This window comes from Siphateles boraxobius, unplaced genomic scaffold (genome assembly GCF_051911475.1).
Source record: "Siphateles boraxobius isolate OS27281-9 unplaced genomic scaffold, OSU_SipBor_1 22, whole genome shotgun sequence".
Lineage (NCBI taxonomy): Eukaryota > Metazoa > Chordata > Actinopteri > Cypriniformes > Leuciscidae > Siphateles > Siphateles boraxobius.
In genome coordinates this window covers 28,235,693-28,261,403 of record NW_027508833.1, presented here as the reverse complement: position 1 = coordinate 28,261,403, position 25,711 = coordinate 28,235,693, and the positions used below count along the sequence as shown (strand labels likewise).

At 37.0% G+C, this 25,711-nt stretch overlaps 1 protein-coding gene across 12 annotated transcripts in view; it reads right to left on the bottom strand.

Moving 5' to 3' along the window:
• The window catches only part of ltbp1 (latent transforming growth factor beta binding protein 1), a 90,898-nt gene that overhangs the window by 48,601 nt on the left and 16,586 nt on the right, over positions 1–25,711 (bottom strand). For 11 of the 12 annotated variants that reach the window (XM_077239453.1, XM_077239455.1, XM_077239457.1 and 8 more), the window contains exons 4-5: positions 14,598–14,749; positions 5,242–5,409 (exon numbers count right to left, since the gene is read on the bottom strand). In XM_077239453.1, the coding sequence (XP_077095568.1) occupies positions 5,242–5,409; positions 14,598–14,749 (320 nt within the window). Of the gene's footprint in view, positions 1–5,241; positions 5,707–14,597; positions 14,750–25,711 lie in introns of those variants that run through there. The other variant, XM_077239465.1, reaches the window with a different exon arrangement.

The window sequence follows — 25,711 nt, the reverse complement described above, 5'->3', positions numbered from 1 at the left end:
TTGTGCAGCGTTTTTTGCCACACTTTTTCCTTCCCACAGACTTCCCACTGAGGTACCTTGATACGGCACTCTGGGAACAGCCTATTTGTTCAGAAATTTCTTTCTGTGTCTTACCCTCTTGCTTGAGGGTGTCAATGATGGCCTTCTGGACAGCAGTCAGGTCGGCAGTCTTACCCATGATTGCGGTTTTGAGTAATGAAACAGGCTGGGAGTTTTTAAAAGCCTCAGGAATCTTTTGCAGGTGTTTAGAGTTAATTAGTTGATTCAGATGATTAGGTTAATAGCTCGTTTAGAGACCCTTTTCATGATATGCTGATTTTTTGAGATTTCATGAGAATTTTGGGTTTTCATGAGCTGTATGCCAAAATCATCAGTATTAAAAAATTAAAAGACCTGAAATATTTCAGTTGGTGTGCAATGAATCTAAAATATATGAAAGTTTAATTTTTATCATTACATTATGGAAAATAATGAACTTTATCAGTATGCTATTTTTTTGAGAAGGACTTGTATAAATAACTCTTTATTTCCCCTTCAAAGTAGAGCTAAACAAACCCACGCTCACACGCAAACAAATAGATAGATACACATATATTTTCTCTGATACATTGGTATATTTATATAAATATTTACATACTCTGACAAACCATGATTTATACACAACACGCGCACACACACTTTCATTATTTCTGCTCTAGTGGGAAATCTAGGACTATTCCAGTGCCTACACTGAACCTCAGGCAGTATCTTGACACACTCATGTATCAACATTGAATCACACACACATACGCACACTCATACACATAAGCACACACGCATCCCATCCCAGCCAGTGAAGAGCACTACTCTCTCCTGGACAGGAGGAAATAGAGCAGCATGACAGTAAACAAATGAAATGTGGCCTAAATGGTAAGATAACCAGCAGGAGCAGGATGACAGACCACATTAACCTTCACTCTCTGACACACATAAATGACTGCTCTTACTGTACATGGTTCATTTGATAAAAGAGGAATGCATGTGACACATACACTCTACTAATATGGCGGTGAGCTGATTTTTATTGTCAGAACTGGCAACTATAGAAGTTCTCAAACATACACACAAGCAAACACAGTGACTCTCAGATGAGCTGACAGCCAGGAGCAACTCTAACGAGAGGCCTGGCGGGACAGTCTTATGGAGACAGTAGTTGCTTTCATACTCGCTGAATATCTCTGGTGGAATAAACATGAACATCCAATAGGTGGAAATGAAAGTTTGAAAAAGAAATAAAAATCAATCAAACAAAAAATCTCATGCTTTTATACTGTATATCACAAATGTTTCCTAAAATTATGTCTTGTGCCAACCAACTCCAAAATGTATTCCACATGTCAGTCAATGTGCCAACCATGCCCACTCACACTGTTTTCATATATTCTGTTTGTTAGCCAAGCAGCATACCATATATGTTTCACAGGCTTGAAAAGCTTATATTAAAAAATAACTGATCTCCATCACTAGCAATAGTAATTTTTGAATATTAATATCTTCAAAGAAATGTATTCTGTTGCAATGTCTGTCACAAAACAAACTACTGTTCAAAAGTTTGGTCTAGGTTAGATTTTTTTTTTAATGTTTTAAACAAAGTCTCTAATTTATTTATTTAAATTTATATAATTTTTTTTTAAAAAATATTCATTTATTTAATTTAAAAAAACAGTAAATATATTGTCATATCAGTAAGCATTTACATTATACATGCATTTAGAAGATGCTTTTATCCAAAGTGACTTACAAAAAAGGAACAGCGAGGAACAAATACAGTATATAGTCAATAGTCAAACCAGTAAATATATAGTCATATTGTGAAATATTATTACAATAAAAAATGGTTTCTATTTTAATATATTTTAAAATGTAATTTATTACCGTTTTGACAGACGTTATGACAGTAATTTGGTCCTCAAGAAACATTTTTATAGTTTACAGTTGTGCTGCTTAATATATGTTGTGGAAAACATGATACATTTTTTCAGGATTCTTTAAATATAAAGTAGAAAAAAAAGTATTTATTTGACATATTCTTTGGTAACAATATACAATAACGCCCGACAATATAATTTGTTAATATAAAATGTCTTTAGTTTCACTATTTTGATCACTTCAATCCATCCTTGCAAAATAAAAGTATTAATTCTTAGAAAATGTACTGACCCCATACATGTGAATGGTAATGTATGATGCCCAGTTCTTGACAGTATGTCCAGTATGATCACAACACACACACACACACACACACACACACACGCACGCACGCACACACACACACACGAATTTCAAAACTGGCAAATGTTTTTAACACAAGTGAAACACAAAAGCAAGCATTTGAGCTTTACCTAGTCGAGGTGTCATTAGACCACCGGGAATACCATTTTGTGTACAAAAAAAAAAGAGAGAGAGAGAACATCCACCCAAGGCCCTTAAACAGATGGAGTAACATTCTCCTGTAAACCCCAACATATCTGCTAGTACAGACAGGTTCATTGGCAGCTTCATAGGGATGATTGTCAAAACACCCAACACAACTGTGTCCAACAACGTGTAAAGGTGAGGCATATATTCAGAAAACAGTCAATGGGGATGACAAGTCAGCTCCAGTTGGAGCAGTCTGTACTACAGATTACCATCAGTGCAATCATATAAGGAACATGCAGCCACATATCGATCTGCTGTGGTAATGCTTTAATATTCTATGAGACAGTTTATGAACTATGACTGTCAAATTCAAGATTTGATCCATTATTTACAGGTCTGTATTGCACATTCTCTCAGTGTACATGGAGTAAAAAAATACCTTGACACAATGTAATTTTGCCCATGTTTATACTTATACCTTTTAACAAATCTATCTACATTTCTGTATTGTATAATGTGTTTATCAGACAACAGAGGTCAAACACAACCATTAAAAAGTTTGGGGTCAGCAAGATTTTTGTATTTTAAATTAATTAGTTTCATTCAGCAAGCATTTTGTTACTAAAAATATATATTTCAATCGAGTATAAAGTTAAAGAATGGTGAATTTTTTTTCATTAATAATGATAATAATAAATGTTACTTGAGCATCAAAACAGCATATTAGAATGATTTAAAAAAAGAAAAGAAAAAAAAGATGTGACACTGAAAACTGAATTCAGCTTTTATTGGACTGATTAAAATTCAGCTTTTTCCATCACAGGAATTAATTAAATAATACATTAATTAAAAATTTTAAAGAAATCTTACCGACCCCAAACTTTTGAAAAATACAGTATGGGTTAAGTTATATTTAATTATTGCATACTTTCATTGAGATCAGTCAAATGTTCTGACAGCTCATTTCATCTCATCACTCGCCTGAGGTTGTTTATTTGTTGCTTAAGGAATCGATTTAGCATCAACACTGAGGTACGAGAAGCTGGTTCAGAGTACCAAAGCCAAAATCTTGGTATTGATCCAACCCTAATGAGTGTATGTGCGTGTGTTTCTCCATTATCCATGGTGTTGGAGCTCAGCCTGCGATCTCTCCTCCCAGCTGTGTCTGGATCAGAACTGACAGAACGCTCTGTGTTCCTTATAAGGCCACACACACTCACCCACTCCAGACGTTCACCTCATTCAGACAAACAGCTTGACGGAGAGAGAGAGAGAGAGAGAGAGAGAGGAGAGAGAGAGAGAGAGAGAGAGAGAGAGAGAGAGAGAGAGAGAGAGAGAGAGAGAGAATGACATCTTAGCACCATGCACAGCCTTTGCTTATTCTGAGATCAGCCTTTCAAACATTTACTCCCTCTGAGCTTTCCTGACCCTCTTATATGGAATATAATTTCAAATGCTCACCCTGTTGGGCACAGATTACAAAACCCACTGGTGAAAACAACCCTTAGCTGAATGCTACCCTTGTGTCCACAGAGTAATTGGATTCAAAGATAAACCTTATGTAACCACTATGTGTATAAATTGTGTCTACTGCTTCATTCTTGACCTTAATGCAATACTTGCAAGTCACAAAATTACTACTTGATATCATCCACCGATACAAGACCATAAAGAGCAGAAGGGCAAGAAGTGAAAGTACCAAGCTATGCTAGCCCTTAGCAGAATTTTTGACTTTACTTTAAGGACTACAATATTATTTTATTTACAATTTAAATTTTATTAATATTTTAGTACCCCTTCATTTAAAGGGTACTAAAGTAAAGGGAAAAAAGAAAAAAAAATATAATGCTAAATACTAAAATGAATTAACTGGCCATTATTTGAATGATTCACTTTAAAACGTCATCTTTACATCAATCGAGTATGTAAAAAAACAAAGTAGCTTTCTGCTGTCTATCATAAGATTGAAGTTTCATACTAAATTCCACTATACAAAGAGCACAAACTCCAAACGTTTGTTTTCCATTAGTTTTGAAAGAGACACGTTCTCAGAGAAAAAGCTAATGCCAAATATTCTTATAAATGAAATGAAGATGAGATGTTTAACTAAAGTAATTTGTGCTCTTTGTATAGTGGAATTTAAATATGATAGTATGAAACGTCAATCATGATGAGCAAATACACCATAGTCTGTGGAAAAATGAATGCAAAGTTAAAGAAAGTAACAAAGACTCTACCTAGGCAAAGTCAAATAAGTTAAAGAAAGTAACAAAGACTCTACCTAGGCAAAGTCAAATCCTTTCCAAGTAACCCTGAATGGACTACACAACTAAAAATTGTGTGAAGAACCCAGACTGAACCGGAGGGCAGAAGACGTTCTGCTGTGTCATAACCACATGCTTTTGAGCCATTCTGAGCACTCGTTGTGAAATATCACTGCAGCAAACAAAGTGAGAAGAACTGAAGTTAAGTAATGTAGGTTTTTCAGACATGATCTAAAGCATCTTAAACTTTTCCAAAATATCTGCCAGGCAAGTAAAAACTCCCCACCGAACCACGACTAGAAACGCATCCAAACATCAGCTATAATTATAGACCTGTCTGAGGCTGGACATGATGTAACAGGCCCACGGCCAGCTGTTCTCTGTTCAGTATACAGCAAATGCAAGCGCGCGCACACACACACACACACACACACACACACACACACACACACACACACACACACACAACAAAATACAGTTGTCAACGAAGGAATTAGATGTTCTACAAAGACCTGGATGAATGAAAACTTCCCACTTTTCCCACAATACACCAAGAAGAGGCAGCGATGCCACTCACCGACTCTGAAGTTGGGGGCGGTGAGGGTGTCCGTTGCATGCCCGTTCTCACTGATGATAGTGGTGGTGTTGCCCTTCTGACAGCTGTTCTGACAGCGGTTGTTGATGCAGGTCATCTTGCATATAGTCGGGGTGAAGACCACCTTGATCCGGCCGGTGTGGTTCCCTACTACAGCCCAGCAGAGCAGACACATTAACAGAGAGAAGAGAGAAAACTCCATCAGTCTGGACGGCATGGCTTTCATAAACAACTCAGAATGACTCTCTTTCACTTTTCTACGCAGCGTCTGGCAGATCGGCTCAGGAGTTCAGCTTTAAGAAAGTGAAACGAGACGGGGAGCGAGAGGGAGAGAGGCTGGAGAAAGAAAAAAAGTATTTCTGTTGTCTTGTCTTTTCTTAGTCTCCTATACGTGTTCCCCTGTGACTGTCTGATTCCTTTTTCGTCCATTCCATCCTTTTCACTGTCCTTGGTCCAATGTCTCAGTCTCTGGAACATGAGGTGGTGACTGGGGGAAAAAATAGGAGCAAAAGTGCGAAAGAGAGAGAGAGAGAGAGAGAGAGAGAGAGAGAGAGAGAGAGAGAGAGAGAGGCAAACAACTCTGGGATCAGACCCAGTTCTTCTCGAATGATTTGGACAAAGTGGCCACAACTCCAAGCCTTATACAGAGATGAAAAGAGGAATGTTGGCTTTTCCCAACTAAGATTAACACTACTAATTATGTTTACCAATGCTGCATTTATTTGATTAAATATTCAAAACAAACAGTAATATTGTGAAATATTATTATAATTTAAAATAACTTTTTTTTATTTGAATATGTTTTAAAATGTTATGTATTCTTGTGATGCAAAGCTGAGTTTTCAGCATCATTACTCCAGTCTTCAGTGTCACATGATCCTTCTGAAATCAGTCTAATATGCTGATATGCTGCTCAAGAAATATTACATTGTACTATCAATGTTGAAAACAGTTGTGAGCATTTTTTCAGGGTTCTTTGATGAATAGAAAGTTCAAAAGAACAGCATTTATTTGAAATAAATTCTTTGTAGGCAAGGCAAGTTTATTTATATAGCACATTTCATACACAATGGTAATTCAAAGTGCTTTTATAGAAGAAATTAAAATAATCAAAAGAAATCAGAATAATTAAAAGTTTAGAATAAAAGATAAAATACAGAAATAATCAAATGAAATAATAGAATAGAATAATTAAAACATAAAATAAAATACAGTACAAACAGTCGGACGAACAGTGGCACAGTGCTCATTCAGTAAATGCACAGCTAAACAGATGTGTTTTGAGTCTGGATTTGAATGTGACTACCGTAGGAGCACATCTGATCTCTTCTGGAAGCTGGTTCCAGCTGCGGCTGGCATAGTAGCTAAAAGCAGACTCACCATGCTTAGAGTGAACCCATGGTATTTCTAGCTGATCGATCTGTTGGGTATAAAGGTCCTTCTCAAAAAATTAGCATATTGTGATAAAGTTCATTATTTTCCATAATGTAATGATAAAAATTAAACTTTCATATATTTTAGATTCATTGCACACCAACTGAAATATTTCAGGTCTTTTATTGTTTTAATACTGATGATTTTGGCATACAGCTCATGAAAACCCAAAATTCCTGTCTCAAAAAATTAGCATATCATGAAAAGGGTCTCTAAACGAGTTATTTACCTAATCATCTGAATCAACTAATTAATTATAAACACCTGCAAAAGATTCCTGAGGCTTTTAAAAACTCCCAGCCTGTTTCATTACTCAAAACCGCAATCATGGGTAAGACTGCCGACCTGACTGCTGTCCAGAAGGCCATCATTGACACCCTCAAGCAAGAGGGTAAGACAGAAAGAAATTTCTGAACAAATAGGCTGTTCCCAGAGTGCTGTATCAAGGCACCTCAGTGGGAAGTCTGTGGGAAGGAAAAAGTGTGGCAAAAAACGCTGCACAACGAGAAGAGGTGACCGGACCCTGAGGAAGATTGTGGAGAAGGACCGATTCCAGACCTTGGGGGACCTGCGGAAGCAGTGGACTGAGTCTGGAGTAGAAACATCCAGAGCCACCGTGTGCAGGAAATGGGCTACAGGTGCCGCATTCCCCAGGTCAAGCCACTTTTGAACCAGAAACAGCGGCAGAAGCGCCTGACCTGGGCTACAGAGAAGCAGCACTGGACTGTTGCTCAGTTTTGCATGTCATTCGGAAATCAAGGTGCCAGAGTCTGGAGGAAGACTGGGGAGAAGGAAATGCCAAAATGCCTGAAGTCCAGTGTCAAGTAACCACAGTCAGTGATGGTCTGGGGTGTCATGTCAGCCGCTGGTGTTAGTGCACTGTGTTTTATCAAGGGCAGCAATGCAGCTAGCTATCAGGAGATTTTGGAGCACTTCATGCCTCCATCTGCTGAAAAGCTTTATGGAGATGAAGATTTCATTTTTCAGCACGACCTGGCACCTGCTCACAGTGCCAAAACCACTGGTAAATGGTTTACTGACCATGGTATTACTGTGCTCAATTGGCCTGCCAACTCTCCTGACCTGAACCCCATAGAGAATCTGTGGGATATTGTGAAGAGAAAGTTGAGAGACGCAAGACCCAACACTCTGGATGAGCTTAAGGCCGCTATCGAAGCATCCTGGGCCTCCATAACACCTCAGGAGTGCCACAGGCTGATTGCCTCCATGCCACGCCGCATTGAAGCAGTCATTTCTGCAAAAGGATTCCCGACCAAGTATTGACTATTGTGTGCATAGCTGAACATAATTATTTGAAGGTTGACTTTTTTTTTTGTTGTATTAAAAACACTTCTTTTATTGGTCGGATGAAATATGCTAATTTTTTGAGACAGGAATTTTGGGTTTTCATGAGCTGTATGCCAAAATCATCAGTATTAAAACAATAAAACGCCTGAAATATTTCAGTTGGTGTGCAATGAATCTAAAATATATGAAAGTTTAATTTTTATCATTACATTATGGAAAATAATGAACTTTATCACAATATGCTAATTTTTTGAGAAGGACCTGTATATTCAGTGAGCATGTCTGCAATGTATTGAGGTCCTAGGCGATTGAATGATTTATATACCAGTAATAATACTTTAAAATCAATCCTAAATGTACCTGGCAGCCAGTGTAAAGACCTGAGGATTGGTGTGATGTGTTCATATTTTCTGGTTCGGCTCAGAATCCTAGCAGCAGCGTTCTGTATGAGCTGCAACTGTCTTATGGTCTTTTTGGGAAGGCCAGTGAGGATTCCATTACAATAATCCACCCTGCTGGTGATGAATGCATGCACAAGTTTCTCTAAGACTTGACTGGAAACAAAGCATCTAATTCTTGCAATATTTTTCAGGTGATAGCAGTGCTTTAAGTGGCCCAAAAGAGGTGCCGGTACTCTATTATTATTTTTTTACATTTTTTTTTGCTGACTTTTATATACAGCAGTCAACAGACGACCTTATAAAAGAAAAATAATAAGTCCTTTTATTAGTTTATGGATCTGCTTGAGTTAGAAAGAGCTACTGAACATAAATAAAATGTGCAAAAGGGTATTGCAAAAATACCCTTAGAAAGACCTACAGTAGAAAGAGCTACTGAACTAAAAATAAAATGTGCAAAAGGGTTTTGGAAAAAATAACCTTAGAAAGAGCTACAGTAGAAAGAGCTACTTAACTTAAATAAAATGTGCAAAAGGTTATTGAAAAAATTTTGAGTTTGGTCTTTTAATATCACTGTCTTAGTGCAGTAAGTAACGTTAAGCGTTTTTCACGTTAAGCGTTTTAGAATGTCCCCGTTGGTTATTGGAAAAAATAACCTTAGAAAGAGCTACTGAACTTAAATAAAATGTGCAAAAGGTTATTGGAAAAAATAACCTTAGAAAGAGCTACTGTAGAAAGAGCTACTGAACATAAATAAAATGTGCAAAAGGGTATTGAAAAAATTTTGAACAAAATGTACATAAAATAAATTATAAAACATTATAACCATAGTGTTCATTGTATTTGTATTTTAACCGAGCAGCTATGGTTGCGCGTTTCACACTCCCTCTCCGGGGACATTCATGCCCTTGGATGGAAAGCTGCTTTATAACAAACAGCGGCAAAAGCGACGCATGCGCTTTTCACTTGTAAAACTCAAGGGTGTATGGGTAGTGTAGTCTCTGCTCTCGGAGGGACGAATTAGGAAGCGTGCATTGTGAAGGGCACTCTGAAAAGCGGCAGCGCAGCCAAAGGATTAAAACAGATGTGCAAATGAGCGTACCGGTACGCTAAAAGTACGTTCTGGGTGCACGGAGAGGTGGCGGTACGCTCAAGAGCTATATTTGGAAGTGGCGGTACTGAGTACCGGCGCGTACCGGCCCACTTAAAGCACTGGGTGATAGTATGCTGATTTAGTTATTGCTTTGACATGACTACTGAAACTAAGGTCTGACTCTAGAGACACACCCAGATTCCTAACTTGATTTTTAGTTGTTTGAACCCTTAGACTGAAGGTATGCGTTCACCTTGAGAACTTCATCTTTGTTTCCAAACGCAATGACTTCAGTTTTGTCTTTGTTTAACTGAAGAAAGTTTTGGCACATCCAATTGTTTACTTCATCAATGAATTGGCAAAGGGAGTCAATGGGGCTGTAATTGTAACATAAATGTCACTTTTGATCAATTTAATAAATCCTTGCTGGACAAAAGTTTTAATTTCTTTCCAAAACTGACCCTAAACTTTTGAACAGTAGTATATAATGTTACAAAAGCTTTCTATTTCAGATAAATGCTATTCTTTTGAACTTTCTATTCATCAAATAATCCTGAATTTTTTTTTTTTTACAATAATAATAATAAAGGTTTCTTGAGCAGCAAATCAGTATATTAGAATGATTTCTGAAGGATCATGTGACACAGAAGACTGGAGTAATGATGCTGAAAATTCAACCTTGGATCCAACACAGGAATAAATTACATTTTAAAATATATTCAGAAAAGAATAAATTTTAATAATATTTCACAATATTACTGTTTTTTGTTGTTGTTGTTTTTAACTAAATAAATGCAGCCTTGGTGAGCAGAAGAGACTTATTTTAAAACATATATATATATACATTTATATATACATTTATATATATATACACATATATATACACATGTATATCAGTCGTCATGTCCTTCCAAATCCATGATAATAAAAAAATATGGAAACAGAATAAAAATGTTTCATATGAGAAACATTTTGTACAAGTAGTCCATAAAGTCTTCTGAAGTCAAATAATAGCTTTGAGTGAAATTTGAATCTAATTTGGATTGGTGTGATTGTCCTTTTAAGAGTCACATATTCAAGATGTAATATCTACTTCCCACTCTCTCTGTAATGTAAAGCAAATCCACCAGAAGCTAACATATAACCCCTTTCCTCAAAGATCAAACAATGTCTCCACAGACATCACACACACACACACAACTGTTATGAACTGAGAGAGTAAGGTAAACTGAGGAAAGCACACTGATAGTATACAGCAACAGCGAGAAGTAGATGACAGGAGACAAATGATTTTACCAGAGAACCACGCACGCACACACACACACACACACACACACAGGGCTGCTGACAGGCTGACTCTCGCGGGACAGACCTCACCGGGTGCCAGACACCTAAGACATTGCGAAACTAGTCAGTCTGCAACATCTACCTTTAGCCACACACGCATGTTTACATGGCAAATCTAAATTACCATAGGAAATACCATAGACCTGTTTTGTTTTTATATAAAACTAATTATAAAACCTCATGTTTAATGCTAGGATTTCAGCCCCCTAACTGTACATGAGCTTGACTTAAAGGAATATTGCTTGCCTTTCATTCAGAAGATTGCACTGCTCAAACTTTTTTTATATAAATAAATGTATCAACTGTTTCATCATCTGTATTAGTATCTGATACACCAATTCAAATGTTAACACTTTTGACAGTCTTTTTGAATGATTCATTAAAAGTAATGGATCAAGAATCGTTTGCTCAGGAGTAAGACTACCCCGATTGCTTGATTGGTCAGCAAACTTGAGTAAAATATGACTTTTTTTAAAGAATTGAGATCAAATTAAGACTATGATTAACAAAGGATCAAAAATTTTGCCCTATACCCTATTTATATGTCAACTTCATTGTGCTAGTTAGCATTAACTTACCTTTATTATTTTTACCTTGAAAAATGTACACAAATGTACGTTTTTGTCAGATTCAGCTTGAATTGAATGTAATGATTCCAATGCATGCATTGCAAATATCGAGTGTTCTGTTCAGATTGTATTCTGAATTCATCCCCCTCCCTCCTTCAGTCCATCAACCTATACATCCAATCAAAACTACAAATGTAACCTGAGGTCAGCAGGAAATCAGATGCTTGTCTCTTATGACCTTCAGACTAATGTAATGTAATATGTAAAGGTCTGTCTCCTCGGAGTGAACCCGGTCACTTCTGTATGATCCGACATCCAGTCAGAGTGCGGTTTGGCTGAGTTTCAAAGCAGCGAGAAATGGCATGTCAGACCACAGCACCGTGCAAAAACAGTTACCCAATACCCCACGGGCTCCTCCTTGCATTAGTAGTATTACAGCAGAGTTGTGTAATGCTGCCAGTCTGCAGGACAGGAAGAGGGATAATAGATGTCATGCTACACATTAGTTCTGCCGCCCCACCGTCTCCTCATTCACATGCAGGACTACTGTATCTAATCGTCTCACCTGCCTTTTAAGAGCACTTCTCTCAAGGACCGTTTATCGTAACGCTCTGTCATTTAATTTTCCCCCTCTCTCTCTTTACTCTGGTTCTTGCTTCCCTCATGGCCGGGCTTTTATCTAAAATTACCCAGAGAAAATGAGTCTAATAACTCACTTTAGACAGTGCAGCGCACAAGGCAATGCTTAAGTCTTTATATGATTTCAACCAGAGGATCCGCTTGAAAAAACAACAACGGGGCCATAACTTAAGGGCCGACCTACAGCAATACAAAATTACAAAAAATGAGTCTACAGAAGAAGTATGCGAGAGAAAGGAAGTGAGAAGGTGGGGTCTAAAAAGCACATGCCTGTGGTTGTGAACCATCTCACCACTAATTTGTACTGTGGATTCCCACACCTTTTGATCAATGAATTTCCTTAGTTTTCCATGACATTTCCATTTTCCTGTTGTTTGTGATGGATAAAGATGTGTAACAATTATAGTAACCGCAGAGAGCAATTCTAGTCGAGATTAGGTTGAAAAAAAAACTTTATTATTGTAGAATATTATAGATTTATAGACTTGTCAATATTTCATAAATATCCATGACTCTTCCATTCTTGGAAATCACTGTTTTAATATTCGTCTTTAATATTGATGACTGTGGGATCCTTGTTTTATCATCGTCTTCAACTCTACTACTGTGGTATACTGTAACAAAATCGCACTGTCATCCCACAGCGTTACCGACACAGAGCTAAACGTTTCTAAGCGAGTCAGACATGCTGTCACTCTCCTCATGGAATTTTCCACGGTGTGTGTGATCCGTCATTCTGTCAAACACCCAGGGCTTCATGCAGAGTCAGCGAGACTTGTTGAAAAATAAAAACTGATACATGAAATAACATTTTGAGATGCTGATGTCACTAGATCTTAAATTTCCCCATCAGAAGGAGATGCTTCGGGATTGCATCAGCATGTCAACATTATAGAGAGTGGCAGCCTAGACATACTCTACTGTTGAAAACTTTGGGGCTGGTGAGACATTAGTAAAGATTTTGAAAGAAGTCTAAAATTGTTCAACAAGATCGCATTCATTTAAAATAACTCTTTTGTATATGAATATATTTTAAAATGTAATTTATTCCTGTAATGGCAAAGCTGAATTTTGAACATCATTACTCCAGTCTTCTGTGTCACATGATCCTTCAGAAATCATTCTAATATACTGATTTGGAGGTCAAGAAACAATTCTCATTATACTCAATGTTGAAAACAGTTAATATTTTTGAGGAAACTGTGATATCTTTTTTTCAAGGTTCTTTGAAGTACAGAAAGTTTAAAAGCATTTATTTGAAATAGAAATCTTTTTTAAAACAATAATTGTCTTTATACTGCCTCTTAATCAATTTAATGCATCCCTGCTAAATAAAAGTATTAATTTGTAAAAACAAAACAAAAAACAATCTTACTTACCCAAAACTTTTGAACAGAATGATAGATGTTAAATAGTACAGTAGGAATTTCACTCAAACATCAATTTAAACAAAATAACATTATTGCGTTTTATTACCTAACCTAACTGATCAATCAAAAACAATCTCAACAACTACTCTAAATGTCATATATTATTTTTAAGATTCTTTGGAGGTTAAAGCTGTATTTAGAGTCACTATTATGAAAATACTGTAAGTTATAAGGTATTCTTAAACACAATGTGAAGTGAGCATCTTTAATTCCCTCTAAACCAGAAAATCACTGTCCTTACTATGTACTTACTGTTATTATAAAAGTGGTGATAGCAATAAGACACATTAACTAGTTACATTTATTAATAATAGTAATTATCAGAATTAATAAACAATTCTTCCATCAAGTAAATACACTGCAAATCATACTCTTTCTCAGTTTTTTGTCTTGTTTTAATGCAATTATCTAATCATCCTTAAAACAAGATGTATTCACTTGAGAAGCAAAATGACACAAGGATTTATATCTTTCTTTAAATTTTGCATGAAACGAGAAAAAATATGTTTACAGTTGGGGTAAGAAAAATAATCTTGTTTTTCCTTTTGTTTTTCCTTTCCCAAACAACTTTTTTCTTGTTTAAAGCAAAAACATCACAAAATTTTAGTAGAGCGAGTTTGGCAAAAGGCGGATTCAAACTCTGTTCGATTTGCGTCAAAACTTTTTGCCACGTGCCTTACCCCTACATTACTGACACTGTTGACAATCCAGCATCTTCCGTAATTTTGTCAGGCCCAACCAGACGTCATTGGGCAGAGTTAGTGTTAATAGCCTCTGCCAACAAGTCAGGCTGTTTGTACTTAATGTAAATAGACACTCCGGTAAGAAAAATATGTTTTTGCAGTGTTTGGTGCGGGTTAGACAACAACAATATCAATCATTGGTTTTCACATGTCTTGTGACCAAAAGTCACAGGTGTCATATTTGATTAGAGTTTCCATAAATATTGACTTAAATTTCAGTCTGTTCCTCAGACACATCTATCATATATGGCTTCATAAGAGTGCAAAATACTTTTTAATTACGTTACTGTTCTTTTTAGTGTGCTGCAAAACATTTAAAAAAAAAAATACTAAAAAAACTTTCCATACAGAGAGATCCAGCACTAGATTGTACTTACCATGAATTGGGTTGTGTCCCACGGAAAGCGGGATGGCCCGGTTCAGGTTAGGTCCGACACCATGCACCTGCGTGTGAGTGTGGTAGTTTTTCTGTTGGAGCATAAACTTCTGTGTTTTGCTCTGGTGCATCATTGAAACTGGGTTTTGCACTCTGCAAGATACACATTAAAAACCAAAAATGTCATCATTTTACTTTACAGTGTTTTTTTTACCATCATATTTTTTTCCATATCTCTGTCTTTCTGTTACAATGATTTACATCCATTTATAAATATTCTTATATTTTATTTATTCATGGATTCATAATTTAATTTATGTGGTTTTCACTTTTGATTAAATACCTGCTCAAGGCCATATGGAAAACCACTATACCCTGAACTGAACACACAGACATGCTTCTGGTTAGATGTAAATGAAACCAATCACTTGCAACATACAAAACACATCAGCAGTCACATGAATGAATGATTTTTCATTATATTTATCAGACAAACAGTTAAATGTCATTTGTACAAACACATACTGCAAACACATGGACAAAAATCCATCATAACACATCACATCTCTCTCTCTCTCTCTCTCTCTCTCTCTCTCTCTCTCTCTCTCTCTCTCTCATATCCTTTCCTATCTGTGAATCAGAATAAAGTTCACTGGCCTCATTTATGAAATTCATTATCAAGAATTAAATGTGTGCAATACACAACTGAGTTAGCATGCTACGTGACAAGATGCTCAAAAGCATATGACTACAATATTTTTTTATTTTAATGTGATTATACTTTTACACATTTCAGTATTGACTGAAATAAAGGTGTATTTTTAGTCAATTGCTATCTAGAATAAATGTTATTTAGTTTGTTGCTTTCATTCTATTCTTTGTTTATTTTGTAATTAATTCTGGCATTGCCTTTTCAGCCAATGTTGTTAATGTTCACTAAATGTGGAAATAAAATAAAATATAAATAGCACATTAAACACTTAAAAATTGATTTTGAAATTAGAAATTAGAAATGTTGCCTTGGCAAGTAACTGAAATAAATATGTGCAAAAATTAAATTACAACTAAAATCAAAATACATTTAAACTATACAGAAATAAAAAAGAAAACTAATAAAAATGACAAAAGCACACAACAAAACCACTAAAACAAACTAAAATGAAAACTGAAAATATAAAAATAAAAGCTAATTTATTTTCAAATATTTTAAATACTGTAATAATATATATAATCATACTAAATTAAAACCAAAATCATCTTAGAAGATGGCATCATGTTGCGGTCTACATTTAGGAAGGTCCTTTAAAATGCTTTCTAGGTAGTCAGCTAACTAGTTTTTGGGAAAGAGTACACAACACAATATCAAAACGAAATAGAGCCCAATTCCCTAAAAGAACTCTGTAAAGGCATTACGGATCCTGATTATTATCAGCTACGTCTGTGTGAAAGTATTGAACATCTTGCTAATAAAGAAATAAAACACAGCACACATCTGTGAGGAAACGGATGTGAAATGTAATGTCATTCATACATCTATTAAGATGAAGAAAACGGATACGGTCAATCAGAATCACAGCTGGGAAGCCACATAAGACTATGACGCACAAGACTAAATCAGGGTCGGCATCTCAGAATAACAACACAGACCTCAAATCTGTCTGAATGCTGTCTGTACTTTTAGGGATAGTCCACCAAAAAAAGGTTTTGGTTTCGTCCATTTAATATAAGTCAATGGGAGCTGAATCGGTTTGGTTAACAACATTCTTCAAAATATCTTCTTTCTTGTTCCACAGAAAATCATACAGGTTTGGAACGACATGAAGATATGACAGGTATGTTCTCATTGAAATCGACCTGCGACCGGATATCACAAATTTTCGATGACTGATAGACACTGCAGAACTCAGCTTTATGCAAATGAGCAGTGAAATAATGTTTCAACAACTAATGGGGGCACAGGCAGTGACCACTGCCTTTCAGTGTGAGACAGCCTTTAGACATAACAACATGCTTTTTATCTACAGCCAAGCTACATGTGTGGACAAAGTGTAAACAGCATCTGAACTCTGATCGAATGCAAGGAGCAGATACACAAAAACGAGCAAACAAAATGAGAATATTTAGAGGGAAAGTGTAAACAGAGATTGTTTTTCCCAATGTTCTCTCATCTTGTCATTCACACTATTCAAGTCTGCCTCTGTCTTTGTCTTTCATCTCTCATTTAATGTTCCCAGAGAGGTCTCATTTTGTAATGTATGTTTGTACTGCCCTTAAAGTCATGCAGTGTGCTGTAGTGCATAGTCTGTCAACCTCTCTCACAGTCTCATATATTACATAGTTTATTTCTGTGCCATGCATTTGTACCAACAGACACAAACAACTTAGAGTAGTCAATTGTCTCAGTGTTTATAACTCTGGGGTTGAATAACACAGACACGAACAAATAGACCCTTACACGCACAAAGAGTTTGTTTTCAAGATATAACTATGGGAAGGTGAATGCCAACACATTTAGACACACAAGTCAAGCCTTGAGCAAGGCCTAATTTAATTTGTCTGGAGAAAGCATTTAATGGCTTCTAGCAGTTGAGTTTGAGCCCTGCATTCAAACCAGCACAACACAAATCAACAAGAAAAACATGGTTACTTTCCACCATGGTTTCTGGGAAAACATGGCCATGCTTGTTAACCAACTAGACCAGTAGTAGTAACCAGCATAAACCATCCTGAACCAGCAAGCAAAATCAAGCTGGTCTTTTCAGTAGTAAAACCAGTTACACCACACAAACATAGAACATAACACCCTACAAAGTTCAGACCACACATAAAAAGAAAGAGCGGAAAATGTCTGTTCTTGAACAGGTGAAAAGCAATGAGCTGTGTAAGTGCTTATAAACACACACCATCACATGTACTAAACAGTGGAAGCTGACATGTGGTGAGAACCCCAAATGGAGGAAGATGTGTTTTAAGCTTTTCCACATGCCTCTTCCACTCTTTCTCTCTTCATCCTATGTACAATACACAGTGTGCAGACAATTAATTCCTCCAACAAAAGTGACTTAAATGTCTCTTAAATCCTACCACTATATACAAACACATAAAATTACATTTTAAAATATATTACAATAGAAAAAGTCATTTGAATTTGTAATGATATTTCACAATATAAATAATTTTCTTTATCAATCAAATGCAGTCTTGATGAGCATAAGAGACTTTTCAAAATCATTACACCAAACGTTTGAATGGTTTTAAAAAAGATTCTGTGTATGCTTTAAGGCAAAAGAGCAGAGAGTGAGAATTGCTGCAGAGGTTGTACAAAATTGTATATAGCTAGTTTATATGGATATTGATTGGGCTTGAATTATGCTAATTTGTACCGGAATATAGCTGCTTTTCATTTAGAATAATCCAGTTTTATAAACTTTATGAGGAAATGAGACGATTTAATGTATTACAAATTTTATGCGAGAACCTTTTCTACCCACCTAAGTAAGAACACTTGTGCGCAATTACTAATAAATGCAGCTCAATACGGTGATGCTGGGTGTTTGGCAGATTTTTTGGGCGTTGACTAAGCAAGCACTATTACTAATCAAGCCAAGAGCATTTATAATTTTAAAGCCAGTCGTGAACTTCCTAATAAGCTGAATTACCAGACTTGGTGTGGAAAGAGCTGTGGGCTTCCTGCACATGTAGACAGGAAAACTGAATGTTGTGAGGGAGGCCAGCTGGCTCAGTCTAATCTCCTCCAAGAGGGCTGTACTACACCACGACTGTCTCTCATAGCTCTTCATCAACAGGTGCACGATCTGGCGGCCACAGTGACGGGAAGGACATGGGTATCTTTTATTGTCTCTCTCTTTCTCTCCCATTGCTCCCGGGCTTCTCGTCTGACACTGGTCTGGACAGGTCTACCGCACTAAACCCAAGGTGCTCCATGACTCCAGACTCTGGTTCACTGCCAGGCTGCATTTCAGCTTGAAACCAAACAGCACAAGAAACCTGACCAGCCCACCACCTGTGGATCACTGCAACAGTTCAAATACACAAACACGACACACCAACCAAACAGACCCTCTCTAAATACATATACACACACACTCTCGAGCCAAACCACAAACACACACCCACACAAACTAACCACACACCCAGAAACACAACCTGTAAATACATTTAAACCTACACACAAACATCAACTATGAACACACGCGTCCTCATTAAAACACCAGACCTACTTGAAACGCTCTCCCACACACACAAACGAGGACAACATTTATAAAAATATCAATCCGTAAGACACTTAGGACTCTGACGTAAACCCCAAGTACCCAGAACCGCAGCAGAGACAGACAGCGTAAGACTATCCTTGACGAGAACCCTCCCTGAAGGACTGACTGGACACTCTCAGCGCCACATAACACACGTGTGTAAAATGTACATAGCACATTTGATGTATGCATGTGAAATACAGCATTCTCTTACACTTGTTATTGAATGTTCAGCAGACGGTGACATAAATCTGTGAATACATGTGCGGCGTAATGTAAATCATCTTAAGGAAACCATTGGGTTTGTGCCCAGATGTGCTGTGTGGCCCACAATATTTTTTTCAGTATGTTTAGCTGAGACAACTGAGCACTGTTCAGGTTATAATTGTCTTCCTGCTTAAAAAATTCAACTGATGGGTTGACCGAATGAGTTGACTATTTGGTCTTAAAGGGATAGCTCACTCAAAAAATGAAAGATCTCTCTTTGTTTACTCACCATCATTTCATTCCAAACCTGTATGAATCTTTTGAAATTATGACGCACAAAAGAAGGAAAATTTGGAAAAAAGTACCTTTTTTGTCCATACAATTAAAGTCAATGGTGTCCAGAGATGTTTTGGACCCCACTGACTTTCATTGTATAGACAAAAACAAAATTTCTAGAAAAAAAACTTCTTTTGCACCATCTCAGAGAGGTTTTTACGGTGTAAATTATATAAAAGCTCACAGTAAGCACACCAACTAAAATAAAAATAAAATTAATATAAAAAATAAAAAAATCTAATGTTAGTCAACCTCATTATCCACAATTTACAACAATTTGTAAGACAATTTTGACAGGTTTGAGGGGAAAACCAGTAAGGTTTTTTGAAAAATGTTTTTGAAAAAGAAAAGTAAATATATATATATAGTCTATTTTATATATAGTATATAGATATATAGTCTAATCTGTAGTCTTTTTGAGGATTCTTTTTGATGAATTGAAAGTTAAAAAAATTTAACTATTTATTTGAAATATAAATATTTTGTAATATTAAAAATGTCTTTACTGTCACTTCTGATCAATTTAAAGTGTCCTTGCTGAATAAAAGTATTAATTAAAAATATTCCTTACCCCAACATTTTTTACAGTATTGTAGGTCCATTTCATGCTTTTAATGGCACTTAAAAATGGTCACTGGCAAAATGTCTAATATAATGAAAATATTTACAATTTATAACTTGCCTGCAATTTAGTTTGAGTCTGTAATCTATGTACTTTCCTTCAGAATGCGCCTAAAGCTCTCACAGGTCTCATCAAACCATTGCCCATTGCCTAGACAGCAAATTAAAGTGATGCAGCAATATTAACAACATAAAAAAAAACGATATAAGGCCCTGTGAGAAATGCATTTAATATGTTAGTATGAAACTACTTTAGTATTTCCTTTAATATGAAATGAGATTTGCAGGCGAGTAATTAACTGAACAAACTGTGTGGTCTGGATTCAATAAAAACCACAACAAAAGAACAGCGGGATCTTTTATAGCCTCCACTCATCACTACAGCAGACTAGTAATAGAAAAAGTTTACTGAGAACAAAGCCAGACCATTTAGGTACAGTGATCCCAGCTGATTTCCACCCACAGTGTCTCTTCTGGTAGACAGGTTAGATCTGCAGGGCATCTGTTTACATGTGCAGTCTCTGATGAAGAGGAACCTGTCTGAGACTGGAACTGAACCCGCACGCTTCTGGATTCAGAATGCGCTCAAAAGAGCCAGTCAGCACTCTTTGCTGCTCCTGTGGCAATGAAGCCACATATTTTGCTTTAAAAAAAATCACTAATGTTTATTTGCCCTAAGATTATTCTGCACATGGGGAGCAGGAGCATAATGAGCTGTTTATATTGAATTTTACGACACTGGGCAGAGATTCAGAGTAAATCCTGGTAATATGAATTGTAATTATGGTTTTTGGAGCATAGTGATTGGACACATGTGATGCGGCTCTGCTCACTTGTTCTAACGCGTCTATTAAAGCCGAGCAATATAATAACTTGGAATGTCAAAACTACATATCTTTAAAACAAAATAGCTTAGCCTGAATGGTCTAAAAGAGCAAGTTACTTAAAAAAACACATAAAAAACTATATATAATATACAGTACACACTACAGTTCAAACGTTTGGGGTCGGAAAGAAGTCTCTTAAGTTCACCAAGGCACGTCGATAACTGTTTTCTTTGAATAGAATTAAAATGTAATGTATTCCTATGATGAAAAGGTACATTTGCAGCATCATTACTCCAGTCTTCATTGTCACATGATGATCCTTAAGAAATTATTCTAAAATGCTCATTTGCTGCTCAAGAAACATTTCCGTTACACTATGTAGTTACATTGTACTTGTATTAGTAATATTAAATAACTTCATGTACTTACTATAAAGTTACAGTTAGGGTTTGGTATAGGGTTAGTTACTTGTAATTATGCATAATTTTCTGTTATTACTAAAAGTACATGTAGTAGGCCTAACGTTTAACACTGTCACCTGAAAATAAATTGTCACCAACATTTATAATTGGCAATAAGAAAATTACATTGATGAAAATGTTACCGAAATATTAAGCAGCACAACTGTTCTCAGCAATAAGTTATTGCTTAATATTCTTGTGGAAACCATGACTGTACATTCACACCGCCGCCGACTTGAGCTTCCGAAGCTACCGGAAGTCATTTATTTTCAATGGAAGCTGGCTTCTCTCAGCTGCAAGGAGCGTCAAATCCATCGGCGTCGCGTTTTGGGCGTTTTGAGCGTCAATCAGAAAGTTGAAAGTAGCCAAGTAGCTCAACTTTATGGTAATGAGTTATGACACGGTTCAGAGGCAAGCAGCAGCAACACATCAACAACCAATCGGAATATAGACGTCCTCCGCGCTGGCTGGTTCCCAGTAGAAACACACAATGTAAACTTCCATTCCTACCAAAACATTAGTTCCGAGAAAATGGAGAGAAGCTAATAATCGCCAAATCCTGGGTTTCCTATCATTTATGATATGACGTTGTTTGCTTATAAGGACCAGTTACAAAAGAACGAGGCATGGGATAAAAGAGCTGGGATAGTTTACATTTTTGTTCTTAAAGTTTAACTTATTTTAACTTGAATGACGCGTTTTTTTAAACCGTTGTGACATGCGCGAGACGCGGCAAAAGACACGAAGCTCGAGCACACAGTTTAGCGCGTGTTTACATAGTTAAATAGAAAAGCAGTGAAGTGGAATACAAAAACACCAATCTCATGTGACATTTCATGTTGTGACACTTCTCTTCTCCCTGCTACGTCAGAGCGACCAAAGCGTCAACAAGCTTCCCCGTACTTTTTGACAAGCATCCTTGACAGGGCTGCCAGAGCTTCTTTGCCACTCAAGTCGGCGGCGGTGTGAACGTACAGTGATACATTTTTTTCAGGACTCTTTGATGAATAGAAAGTTCAAAGGAACAACATTTATATTTTGTAACAATGTTAATTTTTGTCCTTGCTGAATAAAAAAAAATCTTATTGACCCAAACTTTTGAACTGTAATGTACAGTATATACAGTATATTGACCAAAATAATAAACAATTTCATATTTGCTCTAAGTAACATTTAACGTAGTAACTTAGCAACTTGTATTGTGTTTGCAGTCCACTGAATTGGAATAGCCAAAAATGCAATTTGTAAATGGAGAAAGCACAACAATATATGGTGATACTGAGCTACAATTGAATAAAAATTAATACATTAATGGAGACAAAGTCCTATGAAGCTTTTTTTTTTTTTAATTTTACAAGGGATAAACATTTAATGTGAATTCTAAATACGTACGAATCATCCAGCTACTAGTGAACTCTACAGCTGCATCAGAGAGGAGATGAGAGTGAGAGGGGGATGTCAAAAAGGGAGAGAGAGAGAAAGTTATAAACATAAGCTCCAATTCCAGTCTCAACAAAATAGCTGGCGCGACCTCGCACACTGGCAGACGTGCAGTAATTAAATCGAAAAAAAGATGCGGAGATTTTTTTTGACTCTCTCCCTCTCAATCAAAACTGAACAGCTACATAGATCTGAACTCCCGTGATCTCCAGATGTTGCTTTTTTCACATAAACAACTTAATTCTTTACATGTCCATTTCTCCTTCTCCACTCTGTCATCTCTACTTCTCTCTCTCTTCCTGTACAACTCTGCCCATCATCCTCCTTTCATAATATCAGTACTCTGACCATCACAGTTTTCCATTTCCTTCTCCCACTTTTTTGACCACTTTGTCTATTCTTCTCCTTCCGCTCTTATCCTCTTGTTATTCCCAGAATCTGGCTGAATCTGCTGCGGTTCCTCCCTCATGCTCAGCGAGACGCTACACAGCTCTCTTCTAATGAACCTAGTGACCCACATCAGAATGCTCTCTTCTATATCGTCTGCAGATGGATATATTTGCATTTTTGTTTCCTAAACACCAGCAGACCCAATTTAATCACTGATGCATAACACTTGCGGGGCATCTCAATTAGCTTCCTAGCTTCTGAGGTCGTGAATCAGTATATCACGTGCACGAATTCAGTCACTGGTAATGACAGTAAGGACCCTGACTCACTACACATCGAGACAATGATGACTATTTCCGGCACATAGTACATCACTACCGGTATTTATAAACAACAGCAGAACTGATATCTTCCTGACATTATTTTTTAATGTACATTATGATCAACTTTGATTGTTACATATACGTGCAAAATTTCAGCTGTATATAAATTATGAATGTTAGCTAGATTATGTTCAACCTGTCACTCAAATGAGATTACAGCAACAGCAAACCACAATGATCCAACAATCCAATCAATTCCCGCTGGAAAAAATCAAGTCCCAGTCTATATTTTCCTTGTTTGAGAAGCCACTTCATTCGGATATACGTCACATTAGGGAAGAGAAGACTATTGCAACTTCTGTTTTAATGCTTACTTTAATATTTGTTGTCCATGCTCCCATTACATTTAGTAGCAACATTTCAGCTGTATTGCAGGTAACAATAATATTCTTAGGATGCTAAGAATGCTAAGCTTTAGCTAACAGCCACTACCATGACTTTAAAGACACCATGGACCTCTCCTGTCGTTTTTTATTCCCCGTCAGCAGGACAGGTCACACTTATCCACAGAGGAGGCGTGGCACCTCACTGCATGGGTGTAACCTGGATGTGATTGACACTTCAAAGTCCTGCCAGACATGAGAGAAGCAGCAACGATGAACTCCAGACCTCAGTGATTGACAGGAGGTACAGAGCCAGGTGTGTGTTAACAGCACTGCTCTATTATGGGTGGGTTTTTATAGCTGGAGGCTAACAGTGATGTCATGCTATGGTGGATTCAGTATGTGCATCTCACAGAGCTGATTACATGTACTCAAAGAAAAGACCCTAAAAATGTAGCCCAATGTTACCGTGTCAATATGAAGAAATTTTCCGTGTTGATTTTTCACAGGTGTTTTACCTGTATTCTGAATTACACATTGCTTTAGGGTTGATGGAATTTCTGTAGACTTACCGGAAAACGTACTGCTAATTGAATCTGTTCCTCTACAGATTTTTTCACGGTGTACAGTGCACATACAGGATGTGTACATCAGCTGCAAGCTTGACTGGAAACAGGGACAGGGACAAAGTAAAAGTAAAAAGTAAAAAATGCTTGCTTAAAAAGTAAGGTTTTTAGTCCATCCTTAAAAGAGTCTATGGCTTGAGGAGCCCTTAGGTTTTCTGGAAGGGAATTCCAAAGACGCGGTGCGGCTGAGCAGAAGGCTCGATCCCCCATAGTACGGAGCTTAGTTCTGGGTGGTTGAAGAAGGGCTTTGTTTCCAGAGCGGAGATTGCGTGAAGAGTTTTGTTTTGTGAGTAGTTCCTTTAAGTAGGGGGGTGTGTTGCCGTGGATGCATTGATGGGTAAGTAGGATGATTTTATAGTTAATCCTGTATGAGACAGGAAGCCAGTGAAGAGAGTGAAGGATGGGAGTGATATGGTCAAATTTTCTTATCCTCATTAGGATCCTTGCAGCACTGTTCTGAAAGTATTGTAGTTTTTGAAGGCTTTTGCCAGGAATTCCAAAGAGGAGAGAGTTGCAGTAGTCCAGCCTTGAGGATAAAAAAGCATGGACAAGTTTTTGAGCATCTGACAGACCAAGTGTGGGACAGAGTTTAGCAATGTTTCTGAGGTGATAGAAGGAGGTTTTACACAGATGTTTTATGTGGGCGTCAATTGAGAGTTGAGCATCAAATCTTACGCCCAGGTTAGTGACTGTCGATGATAGTGGAATGTTTTGACCAGAGAAGGTAATGTGGGTTATGGGTGATGACTGGACCTGATGTGGTGTACCAACTAAAATAGCTTCTGTTTTGGAGCTATTTAGCTGTAGGAAGTTTGCCTTCATCCATACCTCAATCTCCTCAAGGCAGGAGCTCAATGATGCCAGAGTGGCTGTAGATGGGATGAGGTTGGTTTTTATATATAGCTGAGTGTCATCGGCATAGCAATGAAATGATATTCCATGCCTGTCGATGATGTGGCCAAGGGGAAGAGTATAGATGATGAACAAAATCGGGCAGTGAACCGACCCTTGAGGAACACCGCAAGTGACTGTATGCGTCTGAGACTTTACACCTCCCAAGGAAACATACTCTGTTCTTCCAGACAGGTAGGACTGGAACCAACTCAAAGCAGTGTCAGAGAGTCGGATAGTATGAAGGAGGATTTTGTGATCAACCGTGTCAAAAGCTGCAGATAGATCCAGTAGGATGAGAAGTGATGGTGTGCCTGTGTCAGCCGCCATCAACAG